The sequence below is a fragment of the Lactuca serriola genome, chromosome 5, assembly GCF_051521515.1.
Source record: "Lactuca serriola cultivar US96UC23 chromosome 5, Lser_US96UC23_V15, whole genome shotgun sequence".
Taxonomy (NCBI): domain Eukaryota; kingdom Viridiplantae; phylum Streptophyta; class Magnoliopsida; order Asterales; family Asteraceae; genus Lactuca; species Lactuca serriola.
In genome coordinates, this window is record NC_136412.1 from 21,333,267 (window position 1) to 21,346,697 (window position 13,431).

The 13,431-nt window shown below is 38.3% G+C and overlaps 1 protein-coding gene across 1 annotated transcript; it reads left to right on the plus strand.

The window, feature by feature from the left end:
• Positions 1–2,236: 2,236 nt before the first annotated feature.
• LOC145049365 (plant UBX domain-containing protein 7-like) lies at positions 2,237–10,904 on the plus strand. Its single transcript, XM_078997785.1, has 7 exons — positions 2,237–2,346; positions 9,612–9,725; positions 9,819–10,020; positions 10,087–10,164; positions 10,266–10,334; positions 10,444–10,545; positions 10,899–10,904. The coding sequence occupies exons 2-7, from the start codon at positions 9,715–9,717 to the stop codon at positions 10,902–10,904; spliced, it is 468 nt and encodes a 155-aa protein (XP_078853911.1). The 5' UTR covers positions 2,237–2,346; positions 9,612–9,714.
• The last annotated feature ends 2,527 nt before the right edge of the window (positions 10,905–13,431 follow it).

Consider the following 13,431-nt stretch of genomic DNA (forward strand, 5'->3'; position numbering starts at 1 on the left):
TTGAAGAAGAAGAAGAAGAAAGGAGCAAGGGGAAGAAGTGTAGAGCAAAGATTCAAGGGCAAATCAGAATCCATTGAGGTATTCTTCGGATTTCCTCCCCTTTTATGCTTCAAATTTCCATTAGAACTCTTCTAGTAATAGTTTGATGCCTTTCTCAAGCCTTATGATTGTATGGATGCCTTATTAGATCGAGATATCCTTAGATCTGTTCATTTAGGAGTTGTAGAGCCCGGATCTATTGCCTTTTTGAAGATACTTTGCATAAAAACCCTAGATCTAGCCTTTATTATGCTTTTTGAGCTATTTTATCTTCATGGATGCATATGGGCACGTAAAGATAGAATCTTTACGTGCTAATCGAGTTAAGGGAGTCCATATCTATAAGTTTTATACACTGGATTCAAGCAGAATCGAGTTTTGAGTTGTTGCATGCAAGCGACTCGGCGAGTTGGAAGAACGACTCGGCGAGTCGAGTCGCGAGTCCCCGATTTCCCTTTATTGAGTGATGCCGAGTGGGACCAGTGAGTGGTAGAGTGGACTCAGCGAGTTTGAGGTCAGACTCAGTAATGGAGGGACTCGGCGAGTTGTTCATACAACTCGGCGAGTCCAAGGCAATCTTCTTAGCTCGAAGAACAACTCGTCGAGTTGTTCATACGACTCGGCGAGTCGGATGCAGATTGCCTGAGTTTTTGGATTCGAAAGGGAACTCATCGAGTCGATGCCATACTCGATGAGTAGCAACGAGTAGGGTTGAGAAGTGAGAATAGGGACTCGGCGAGTTGGCGGCCAACTCGGCGAGTCAGGTCAACTGTGGGTTGACTTTGACCAGGAGAGTTGACTTTGATCAGGAGAGTCGACTTTGACCAAGGGTAAAAGAGTCATTTTACCCTAGTACAGTGATTAGCATTTGATTGAGTGTGTTATGGATTTGTAGTCGGGGAGATACCGGAGCAGCAACAGTTAGTTTATAGAGCCATACACACAGCAGCCAGTTCGCGAGGTGAGTTTCCTTCCAGTAGGAACGAGTCTAAGGCCACAATGCCGGCCCGTTCAGTTAGCAGTAGTTTTAGGACTTCGGTCCAACGCAGTTGTTAGTATGTTTGACTCCTCCGTGGCTCAGACAGGATTTATGTGTTGATGCTAGTTGTTATGTTATGCTATGCTATGTTCAGTCAGTTAGCTTCGAACTTCGGTCCGATGGAGGGGACAAGGTCCCAGTCAGTTAGCTTCGGACTTCGGTCTGATGGAGGGGACAAGGTCCCAGTCAGTTAGCTTCGGACTTCGGTCCGATGGAGGGGACAAGGTCCCAGTCAGTTAGCTTCGGACTTCGGTCCGATGTAGGGGACAAGGTCCCAGACAGTCAGCTTCGGACTTCAGTCCGATGGAGGGGGCAAGGCCCCAGTATGTGCTTTATATGTTATTGCATGGTATGTGGTAGTTTGGGGGAGCTCACTAAGCTTCGTGCTTACAGTTTCAGTTTTGGTTTCAGGTACTTCCGCAAGCAAAGGGAAGAGCTCGGGATGATGGCATCGCACACACCACAGCTTCAGTTTTTATCCTGGGAGTTGATTCAGTTTCTTGATTATGATATGTTTTAGTTATGATACAGTTTTCCTCACAGTATTTTTATTATGGTTGAGAAACATAGTGTGTGGTTTTTATGATATGATACTCAGATTTATGGTTTTTGGTTATATTGAAAAATGAAAATTTTGGGTCGTATTTTTGGGTTGTTTCACACTGGCGTTACAATTCTCTCCACCTTAGAATTATTCCATCCCCGGAATCACACATCAACAAACAAATGCGGATAGCGACCCATCATGTCACTCTCCGTCTCCCAGGTGAGATTCGGCCCATTCGTGTGTTTCCATCGGACAAGCACTAACTCGACCATCTTGCCGCAACTTCTTAGTCTTTCGGTCAACGATTGCCTCTGGTTCTTCAATCAACCTTTTGTTCTCATCGATTCTCAACTCCGAAAGTGGAATCATGTCGGGAACTTCTCCCGTGAACTTCCTCAAATAACACACATGAAAAGTGTTATGAATTCCATTCAGTTCTTCTGGTAGTTCGAGCTTGTAAGTTTGGTTCCCAATCCTCTGAAGAACTTTAAACGGTCCGATAAACCTTGGACTTAATTTTGTTCAGGTCAATTTGTAGTATGTTTTTATCTTGTTAACATTATATTTTTTTTGTTAACATTATATTTTTTTAACATTATATTCAACTTGAAGAAGCTATTCAACTTTTTTACATAGGAAACGAAGGTGGAGCAGCTGCATCATCGTCTCTATATGTTCCACCTGTAGAAAATGATGGGCTTTTGTCCGACCAAAACATCGGGTAGGTGGATGATTCCAAATTTAAACTGTAACGCCCGCAAATCCGGGCTAGTCAATTTAGAGGAAACAGGGGTCAAAAATGACTTTTCGACAAAAGATTATTTAGAATAAATAATCTTAACCAAGTTGTGGAATATGTATCAAGGTTTCCGTATATATAAAGAACGCCGAAATCCGAGTTATAACGAAGAAGTTATGGCCCGTCGAAGTTTTACGGCAAAATCAGCACGGCACCGGGAAGCGTAAATAGTGAATTTACGATAGAGAAAGATTTAGCCTTAGAAATCTAAAAAAAATTTGTAGAATATGTTAAACTAAGAGCGTTGATAAAAAGAACGCCCAAATCTGACTTCGTATGAGGAAGTTATGATTTTTCTAAGATTCGGCTTAGTAGTGCACGGCCCGAAACTCGAATTTTAGTTTGAGCGGTTTTTGGCTTACGCGACCTAAATGAGAGTTGAAGATCTCATTAATAGGAACTCAATGGTAAAAAGATGGACGAAAACGGAGTTCGTATGAAGGAGTTACGAATTCTTCGCGGTCATTTAACAGTCTAAACGCCTCCTACTGTTAAATTTGAGATCGGTCGAGAATTAGCCGATGAAGTCTAAATGAAAGTTGTAGATCTTGTTTTTACCTATGCGTGGAAAAAAAGAATGTCGAAAACGGAGCTCGTATGCGAAAGTTACGGGGTTTAGAAGTCGGCAGGGTGCTGCTGCAAAAGGGGTGACGTGGCTGAATATGGGCCAAGGCTTTCTCCCCAAGGAAAGCCATCAGATGATGACACGTGGCACTGACTCGGCGAGTCAGTGAACCGACTCGGCGAGTCCGTCAGGATTTCACCCTATAAATAGAAGTGCCGGGTTCTCTCATTTCTCACACCTTTCCCCACTTCTTTCTCTCTCTACACTCTCTCTCTAGCCTATCCTAACCCCCCCTAAAGTCTAGGTAAACCCCCTAGCACCCGAAGGAAGCCCCGAGGCTCCCGGAGTCCCGAGAAAAGAGCCTTTCGGCTAGGGAACGCTGCTCCAGCGAAGCCCGGTTTTCGAGAAAACCCGCTGTAAGTGAGCTACGCCTAACCCATCTTTAATATAGCTTATGTTTTAATATAGTAACATTATTAGGAACTTATAATGAGTATTTGGGCTATTATTATGAGTTATATTGAGTGTTATTTAACGCTTATATAATAATAATAATAGTCAGACTATTAGTTTGTCGCGGTTATCGTTGGACTAAACCCTAGTGGTATTGATACTAGGTTTTATTGAAGGAAATTGTTTTGAGAGTATCGAAGCGTTGTTCGAGTGTTGAGTCACCACCTACTCAAGTGAGTGCATAGTCCCTTTCATCTTACACATAGATATCAAGTATTTTATATAAACTACGTGCTATGTGTGCATATTATCTGAATACTTGCTGATGTTTTAAAGGATTTAAACTGTATACATATTTTATATATACGAATATGTTGGGTATTATGATGGGTAGATGAATGATGAGAGATAGAAGATGACGTGAGTATACATTGACAGCTATAGACTTAGTGCCTATGGGACAAACACCGGTAGCTATGGACTTAGTACCTGTTAGACGTTGGTAGCTATGGATTTAGTACCTGTTGGGAATTGGTAGCTATGGACTTAGTACCTATTAGTTAGACGCTGGTAGCTAAGGATTTAGTACCTTTAGGAATTGGTAGCTATGGACTTAGTACCTGTTGAACATTGGTAGCTATGGACTTAGTACCTATTAGATAAAGACTGGTAGTTATGGATTTAGTACCCGATGAATAGACTATAGCAGCTATGGAATTAGTGCTTTATGAACGAACATTGGCAGCTATGGACTTAGTGCCAGTCCTATAACCTTGGAAGTCGGGGACTTCAGAATAAATGAATGCAGGATAGACGACTCTTAGGTTAAATCCTTAAGAGTAAAGAAGATAATGGGGATGGGTAATTGGGTTGATTGTTTGATTGAACATAATAATTATATTATTGTGGGTTGAAAACCCTATGTACTCACCAGGTTTCCCAACCTGACCCACTCAGTTTATGTATATCACAGGTGACGAAGTGAAGTGACATTACACTGAGAGATTTAAAGAAATGTAGATCACTAGTGTAAATCATTGTAAGTTCTGTTTATGCTTATGTTTCGGTATTAACGATGACATCCCAAACATTTTAAAATGAAATAAATACGTTTCTTCGAAAATGTTTTAATAACGTATTCACCATGTTTTTCTGGGAACAAATTCCGCAACCTTTTTATAAAATGAAGTACTCTGATTTTTATAAAGCATAAACAAAATCGGTCTTTTCTGGCCGTAATTTTGGGGATGTCACAGTTGGTATCAGAGCATTAGTTTAAGCGAACTAGGAATATGGATTTATTTCTAGACTTAAACTTAGAATGCTAAGCGATGATTGTGAGGTGTGAGCACTAGCTTATTTTAGGAATGATGCCTAAATTGCTTTTATGTGCTAAATGCTTTGTGCATGATATGTTGTTAATTGTTCGGATCTATGGTCTGTTGCCGACCGGATCTGGAAACCTTATGTGTTTAGGATTCTAAACGTACGACTACGGTATTAGAACTAGCATGTAAACGTTTCGGAGTGATAAGGATGATTTAAGCGTCAAGTAAAGGTCTAAATTCACCTTATTCGGTGTATAGATCGAGATGGTAAGGACCCGTAGCGGAAACGTAAACGCAAATGGGAACAGGAACCAACCCCCAGTTGTTCAGCAAATACCTGTTGTTGAAGAAGTTGCACCTGAGCCAGTCACCATGGCTGGAGTTCAAGCCATGATTCGGGCTATGTTAGCTGAACAAAGGGAAGAAATGATACGGATGCTCCATGAAAATAGGGACGAACCTACCGTACATGTTGAACCGACGGAGCCAGTTCCCGAGCAATCAGAGGAAGGGAACTACAGCCGCCAAGTGAGTCAAGTAGGGACTCAAGGTGAGCAAAGGGATGGCCCAGAAGGGAGAAACAACAAGGATGGGCCGATGTACAAGAATTTCTTGGGTGCGAAACCACCAAGCCTCTCAGGAAGCCCAAAGCCGGTTGAGATTATGGATTGGATCTCTGAGATGGAGATGGTGTTTGAGAGCTGCAGCTGTAACGAGAAACAGAAGACTGTCTTCGCAGTAAGACAACTAAAAACTGGAGTCTTGAGCTGGTGGAAGCTATTGGCAGATACGATGCCACGAGGAGAAGCCTTAAGGATGTCATGGGAAGAGTTCTTGGAACAGTTGAAAATGCAGTACTGCTCGGAGATAGATCTGATAGACCTAAACAACGAGTTTCAGAACCTGAAGAAAGGGAAGATGAGTGTTGATGAGTATGCCACCGCATTCACCGAGAGGATGAAGCTATTCCCCTACTTGGTGCCTACTGAACTCTCCAAGATTGATAGGTTTGCTAACGGACTGCCCACTGACTTTGGCCTAATGGTCAAAATGGCAACTACCTTGAAAGCAGCTGTTAGGGCAGCTAAGAACGTAGAGGCCCAGATAAGAGAAAAAGGTCTAGAAAAAGATAAGGCAGGAGAGAAGCGGAAGTTTGAAGGATCTTCGAGGTCGAACAAGGAAAGCAAATTCTCAAAGCTTGGAGGAGGAGATGGAGGTGAAGCAAGATGGTGTGATAGATGCAAGAAGAAGCATGGTGGGAAGTGCAATGAAGAAGTGACTTGTTACAAGTGTGGGAGACTGGTCACTATTCTAAAGACTGCACACATGATGATAAAGTATGCTACGGATGTGGAGGCAAGGGGCATATGTCCAGAGACTGCCCAAAGAAAAATAAAGCAGTAATACCAGAAACGCCACCAAGGCCAAGGGCATTTCACATGATCCTCGACGAGGCAGAAAACCGTGCGAGGAATCAAGGATGAGGACTTCATATCAGAAGATCAAGTTATGTAGTAGCCATAGTATTTTATGATGTAGCCTATTAGAGGCATAGTCTAGGGTGAACTTGAACACCTATGTAATAGTTTCAAGAAATAATAAAATCTTCGTTTTGTTATCTGGTGTGTTAAATTGTTGTGTGATTTGCTGCATAGTGACTTGGGAAACTGCGAGACAATACTTGGGACGAGTATGAGTAGGTGTGAATGGTAGTAGAGGCCTATACTATCGGAAGCACAGGACTCACACTTGGATCAGGGAAAGTCACAAGGTTACCAAGAAGCTAGTAATTGATTTCGTTTTATTCAAGTGTGTTGTTACCATCGTTTCGGTAATGACTAAGAAGATTGTTGATATTCCGACCCTTGTGGTCATATCGAATCGAGTCTGACTACGATGAGTATGTTGTGTGGTTCAGAGAAACAAGTTTGATGTAGCGTCCGACTTAAACCAAACGGTTGAAATCAAAGCGATCAATAGAAGTATCGCACTCGTTGTTAAAGAAGTTGGTAGCTAGAAATGCCTAATGTTAAAGTGTGATTATATCACATTAGAACATGAAGGAAGACATAGTCTATTTTAGAATTTAACTCTAAGAGACCTAAGTCTAAGTGTTGCAACATACGATGATAGGTCATTAGAATATAACATATCGATCTATAGTAGTAATAAAAGAACTTATCTCAAGTCTGTATCCAGTAAGGATCGAGATTGTGACTTGAAGGTCATAATTTGGAGTCTACCCTGAGGTAGAGAGCAGGTGCACGATCGAGTACTGCATACAGTCAATAAGTCTGAGAGATAGACTTGAAGGAATGTAGAAGTTATAATTATTACCTAGGATGAAGAGATGGAGTCATTATACGACCCTATTTCGTTGATGATTCCGGGACGTAATCATCCTAAGGGGGAGATAATTGTAACGCCCGCAAATCCGGGCTAGTCAATTTAGAGGAAATAGGGGTCAAAAATGACTTTTTGACAAAAGATTATTTAGAATAAATAATCTTAACCAAGTTGTGGAATATGTATCAAGGTTTCCGTATATATAAAGAATGCCGAAATCCGAGTTATAACGAAGAAGTTATGGCCCGTCGAAGTTTTACGGCAAAACCGGCACGGCACCGGGAAGCGTAAATGGTGAATTTACGATAGAGAAAGATTTAGCCTTAGAAATCTACAAAAAAGTTGTAGAATATGTTAAACTAAGAGCGTCGATAAAAAGAACGCCCAAATCTGACTTCGTATGAGGAAGTTATGATTTTTCTAAGATTCGGCTTAGCAGTGCACGACCCGAAACTCGAATTTTAGTTTGAGCGGTTTTTGGCTTACGCGACCTAAATGAGAGTTGAAGATATCATTAATAGGAACTCAATGGTAAAAAGATGGATGAAAACGGAGTTCGTATGAAGGAGTTACGAATTCTTCGCGGTCATTTAACAGTCTAAACGCCTCCTACTGTTAAATTTGAGATCGGTCGAGAATTAGCCGATGAAGTCTAAATGAAAGTTGTAGATCTTGTTTTTACCTACGCGTGGAAAAAAAGAATGTCGAAAGCGGAGCTCGTATGCGAAAGTTACGGGGTTTAGAAGTCGGCAGGGTGCTGCTGCAAAAGGGGTGACGTGGCTAAATAAGGGCCAAGGCTTTCTCCCCAAGGAAAGCCATCAGATGATGACACGTGGCACTGACTCGGCGAGTCAGTGAACCGACTCGGCGAGTCCGTCAGGATTTCACCCTATAAATAGAAGTGCCGGGTTCTCTCATTTCTCACACCTTTCCCCACTTCTTTCTCTCTCTACACTCTCTCTCTAGCCTATCCTAACCCCCCCTAAAGTCTAGGTAAACCCCCTAGCACCCGAAGGAAGCCCCGAGGCTCCCGGAGTCCCGAGAAAAGAGCCTTTCGGCTAGGGAACGATGTTCCAGCGAAGCCCGGTTTTCGAGAAAACCCGCTGTAAGTGAGCTACGCCTAACCCATCTTTAGTATAGCTTATGTTTTAATATAGTAACATTATTAGGAACTTATAATGAGTATTTGGGCTATTATTATGAGTTATATTGAGTGTTATTTAACGCTTATATAATAATAATAATAGTCAGACTATTAGTTTGTCGCGGTTATCGTTGGACTAAACCCTAGTGGTATTGATACTAGGTTTTATTGAAGGAAATTGTTTTGAGAGTATCGAAGCGTTGTTCGAGTGTTGAGTCACCACCTACTCAAGTGAGTGCATAGTCCCTTTCATCTTACACATAGATATCAAGTATTTTATATAAACTACGTGCTATGTGTGCATATTATCTGAATACTTGCTGTCTATGCTGGTTGAACGTTTTATACATGTTTTAAAGGATTTAAACTGTATACGTATTTTATATATACGAATATGTTGGGTATTATGATGCGTAGATGAATGATGAGAGATAGAAGATGACGTGAGTATACATTGGCAGCTATAGACTTAGTGCCTATGGGACAAACACCGGTAGCTATGGACTTAGTACCTGTTAGACGTTGGTAGCTATGGATTTAGTACCTGTTGGGAATTGGTAGCTATGGACTTAGTACCTATTAGTTAGACGCTGGTAGCTAAGGATTTAGTACCTGTAGGAATTGGTAGCTATGGACTTAGTACCTGTTGAACATTGGTAGCTATGGACTTAGTACCTATTAGATAAAGACTGGTAGCTATGGATTTAGTACCCGATGAATAGACTATAGCAGCTATGGAATTTGTGCTTTATGAACGAAAATTGGCAGCTATGGACTTAGTGCCAGTCCTATAACCCTGGAAGTCGGGGACTTCGGAATAAACGAATGCAGGATAGACGACTCTTAGGTTAAATCCTTAAGAGTAAAGAAGATAATGGGGATGGGTAATTGGGTTGATTGTTTGATTGAACATAATAATTATATTATTGTGGGTTGAAAACCCTATGTACTCACCAGGTTTCCCAACCTGACCCACTCAGTTTATGTATATCACAGGTGACGAAGTGAAGTGACATTACACTGAGAGATTTAAAGAAATGTAGATCACTAGTGTAAATCATTGTAAGTTCTGTTTATGCTTATGTTTCGGTATTAACGATGACATCCCAAACATTTTAAAATGAAATAAATACGTTTCTTCGAAAATGTTTTAATAACGTATTCACCATGTTTTTCTGGGAACAAATTCCGCAACCTTTTTATAAAATGAAGTACTCTGATTTTTATAAAGCATAAACAAAATCGGTCTTTTCTGGCCGTAATTTTGGGGATGTCACATAAACTAAGATCTTCTTTTTCTATATAATCTTTACCTCCCATTTACCAAATCTTTCACCGAATGTCGTCTCAGAGGCTCAGAGAACAACAATGGTTCCAAAAACACCAGAGAAGATGATAACAATGAAGTTCGTGCACCTCTACCAGTGAAAAGGGATGTTCTTTATGACACTCCAATGCGCTTTGGGTATTCAACTTTACTCATTTGTGTAGATTATGTCTTTCATCATTAGAAACCTTTTTATAAACCATGTACATTGTGTCCTTTTCTTGTGTTTAGAGCAACAAGATTGGGGTATACTCCACCTGAAGCACGTACAGTTGTACCCTTTAGAAACTTTGAAGAGGAACTAAAACATCCTGGAGTATGGGAAACAGATCAAGGTGGTGGTGCCACATCAACAACTGATACTTCTAGAGATAATCTTGCCCCCTTATATCGCCCTCCTTTTGCTTTGATGTTCCATGGTCCATTTGAGAAGGTAAAATTGTGAATTTATAACGTATATCTTAATAATAAGTTAATAATCTACTTGTTACAATGACAGGCTAAAGAATCTGCTAAAAATCAAGATCGTTGGCTTCTAGTGAACTTGCAATCAACCAAGGAATTTAGCTCGCATATGGTGTGTTTTGTTTTATTCTAACTTGCTTTTTTAATGTAAAAATAGTTATTATTTTATGGATGCTATGATTATGTTGTTTATTAATGATACCTTTTGTGCAACTTAATCGAGATACATGGGCTAATGAAGCTGTTTCTCAAACAATCATGTCTAATTTCATCTTCTGGCAGGTTTATTTTTTATTATAATATTACTATTAACAATCCAAAAAGCTCACATCTGAAAAAGTATATGTGTAGCAAAATAAAGAAGGTTATATTTTTTTTGTTGTGTGTGTAGGTATGTGATGATACAGAAGATGGAACCAAGATAAAAACATACTACAAATTGGATTCGGTTCCAGTAAACCATGAGTTTGAAATCTATTGCAATCTTGTTCAGGTCAATTAATTCTTCTAAATTAACATCATATTCTTCGTGTTTACTTGTTATTCTATTTATAATATTTTTAGAAGCTATATTCAAACTTTTTCAAAATGACTATGCCATTAATCTTTTATTGTAATACAAAAACTAAAAGGTTGTGGTTTTTCGGTTTTAATAGTTTTTCTTATTATTCTTTCAAATCTTGTTGGTTTTAATGACAAAGATTGTATTTGTTCTGTTAATATTTTAATATCATTTTTTATTTCGCCTGATTCTTTAAAGTTTTTATCTTCTATTTAAAATGAAATTGTTTTATCTAATATAGTTTTATTTTGATCTTTAACATAATCTATTTTTTTTATTTGAAGTATTGATTTCTTTATAAAGTAAAGCTAAATTAATTTGAATCTTTTCAATTTATTTTTTTCTAAATTATCTGCAATATTAATAAGTAGGTATATTATTGTATTTAAACAATGATCTATAGAATTAAATAGAGTTGGCAAAAATCGACACAATCCACGAACCCAACCCAAAATTAGCGGGTTGGGTTGAGATTTTCAACCCATTTAATTTAAATGGGTCAACCCATCCAACCCATTTAATTAAATAGGTTGGGTTTGATAAAAATTAGACAAAACTGCAAAAATGGTCCTTGTGGTATGTATTTTTTTGGGGTTTTAGTCCAAACATCGACTTTTTTGGATTGATGGTCATTTTGAGCTACTTTGGTTGTGGTTTTGGTCCCTCGCAAAACTGAAATGACTAATATGCCCTCCTAATATTTTTTTTTATCCTTTTTCTATTTAATTTAATGTTTTATTGAATTAAAATATAAGGCCTCTCTCTCTCTCTTTGCCAAAGAAATAACCCAAAAAAAAAAAGTTCATCCCTTTCACCCCCAATTCAGGGATTCCATCCTCGACACATCCATGTCCGCTACTCTCTCTCCTTCTCTTTCTATGACCTTAGCAAACTCAAATATTAAACGGGTCGGATCCCACCGGAGTTCGAAAAACTTTCACGTCTAACCCATTCATTTCTTGATGCCAATAAGCTTTCTGGCTCAGTTCCTACTTTTCGACTCCTGAACTGGCTAAAAAAAGTTATGCCTTAGTGATCATTTTTTAAGCAAGGGGGATCCCACCAGAGATTTGCTGATCTCATAGATCACTTTTGGAACTTCGTCTCTAACGGAATCAGTTTTCCGGTAAGATTCCATCGTCAATTAGAGAGAATTTAGCAGGGGATCACAAACACACCTGTTTTCAATCTTGTCTTTCTCTCACCCTCAATCTTCCATCTTCCATCGTACATGTAACATTGAAGAAGCCAGCCAATCCCCTCGGATATTCACTAGGTGGACCTTCAGCCAATCGTTCTCGGTAGATCTTGAATCCGTTCTTGATCAACCTGGTGACGCAAAGAAATGACGGTGATCAGAGAAAACCCCTTTCGCATCATCTGAAACCACCAAATCCCTTCATTTGTTCCTCTTCTTCCCCCAACAATTAAGATAAACCCAATACCAAGTAGGTTCGATTTCAAGGTAGTTAAGCTCACTATTAATCTTTGGTAATCTTCTTTGATTTCAAGTAGTTTTGTCCATCCCCCAAAATCACCCAATCCCGAAACCTCCTATATTCTTTCGTTGTAGAAAACAACCCAAAAATAGAGCAAGTGGGGTCGAAGAAAGACGATGGGATCTGTCACCATATCTTTACCATTATTAATGGTGTTCTTCATTGTATGTTTATGTGTGTGTATGTGTTTTGAGGTGTAGGAGGGCTGTTAGATTTCGATGAAAGTTGGGGCTAGGAAAGAAATTGGCGATGGGACTCTATGATTCAAAATCGAGAGAGAGAGAGAGAGAGAGAGAGAGAGAGAGTGAGAGAGAGAGAGACCCAATTTTATAATTAATAATAATAACAATTTTTGAAAAATGAAAAAAAAAATGAAAACTAAATTCATTAAGGGTATAATAGTCTTTTTAGTTTGGATAGAGACCAAACCTACAAGTAAACTAACTCAAAAGGACCATCAATCCAAAAAAAATCGAGGTTTGGACTAAAACCCCAAAAAAATGCATACCACAAGGACCATTTTTGCAATTTTGTCTAAAAATTATCAACTCGTCAACCCTTTTAACTTATATATATATATATATATATATATATATATATATATATATATATATATATATATATATATATATATATATATATATATATATATATATATATATATAATTGTTTGAATATTATCATGTATTAATCAAAGTATTAATTTATAACTTATAATGTTACATTATTATTATATATGTTGAATAAAATTCAATACTAATTCTATCATTTTTAGCAATGATAATACTGGTCACTCTCTAAAATTAGTTTGAAACTAAACATTTTGAATATTATTTGAAGAATTTATTTGTATCTATGAATTATGATTGTACTTTTGTTATAATTATGAAGTTTTATTTACGTATAGAACTAATTTAAGTGATATAATATTTAATTATATAATTTATTTAATTGATTTTAAATGGGTTAATCAAAGTTTAACCCATCTATTTAATAGATTGGATCGGAAACTAGATAAACAGATCAACCCGGTAAAAACTCATTTATCTAAAATGTTAGGTTGGATTGGAAATATCAACCTATCTAAAATAAACAGGTTGAGTTTGATTGAAATTTTCAACCCAATTATTAAATAGGTTGAACCCAAATCCAACCCTAGACAATCCATAGCTACCTCTAGAATTAAAACTATGTTAGATGATCTTTATCAAAATTACACCTAATTTCATTTTTATCTGTAACAAGAAGAGACCTTTTGGAACAAGTGTTGAGTTCTAATCGTAAGTATTCTAATCTTTTACTAGTAATTGGATCTAGA

Coding starts and splice junctions, on each gene's coding strand:
- LOC145049365 (XM_078997785.1), top strand. Junction 10,165..10,265: donor AGGAATTTAGCTCGCATATG/GTGTGTTTTGTT, acceptor CCTTTTGTGCAA/CTTAATCGAGATACATGGGC. Junction 10,335..10,443: donor CTAATTTCATCTTCTGGCAG/GTTTATTTTTTA, acceptor TTGTGTGTGTAG/GTATGTGATGATACAGAAGA.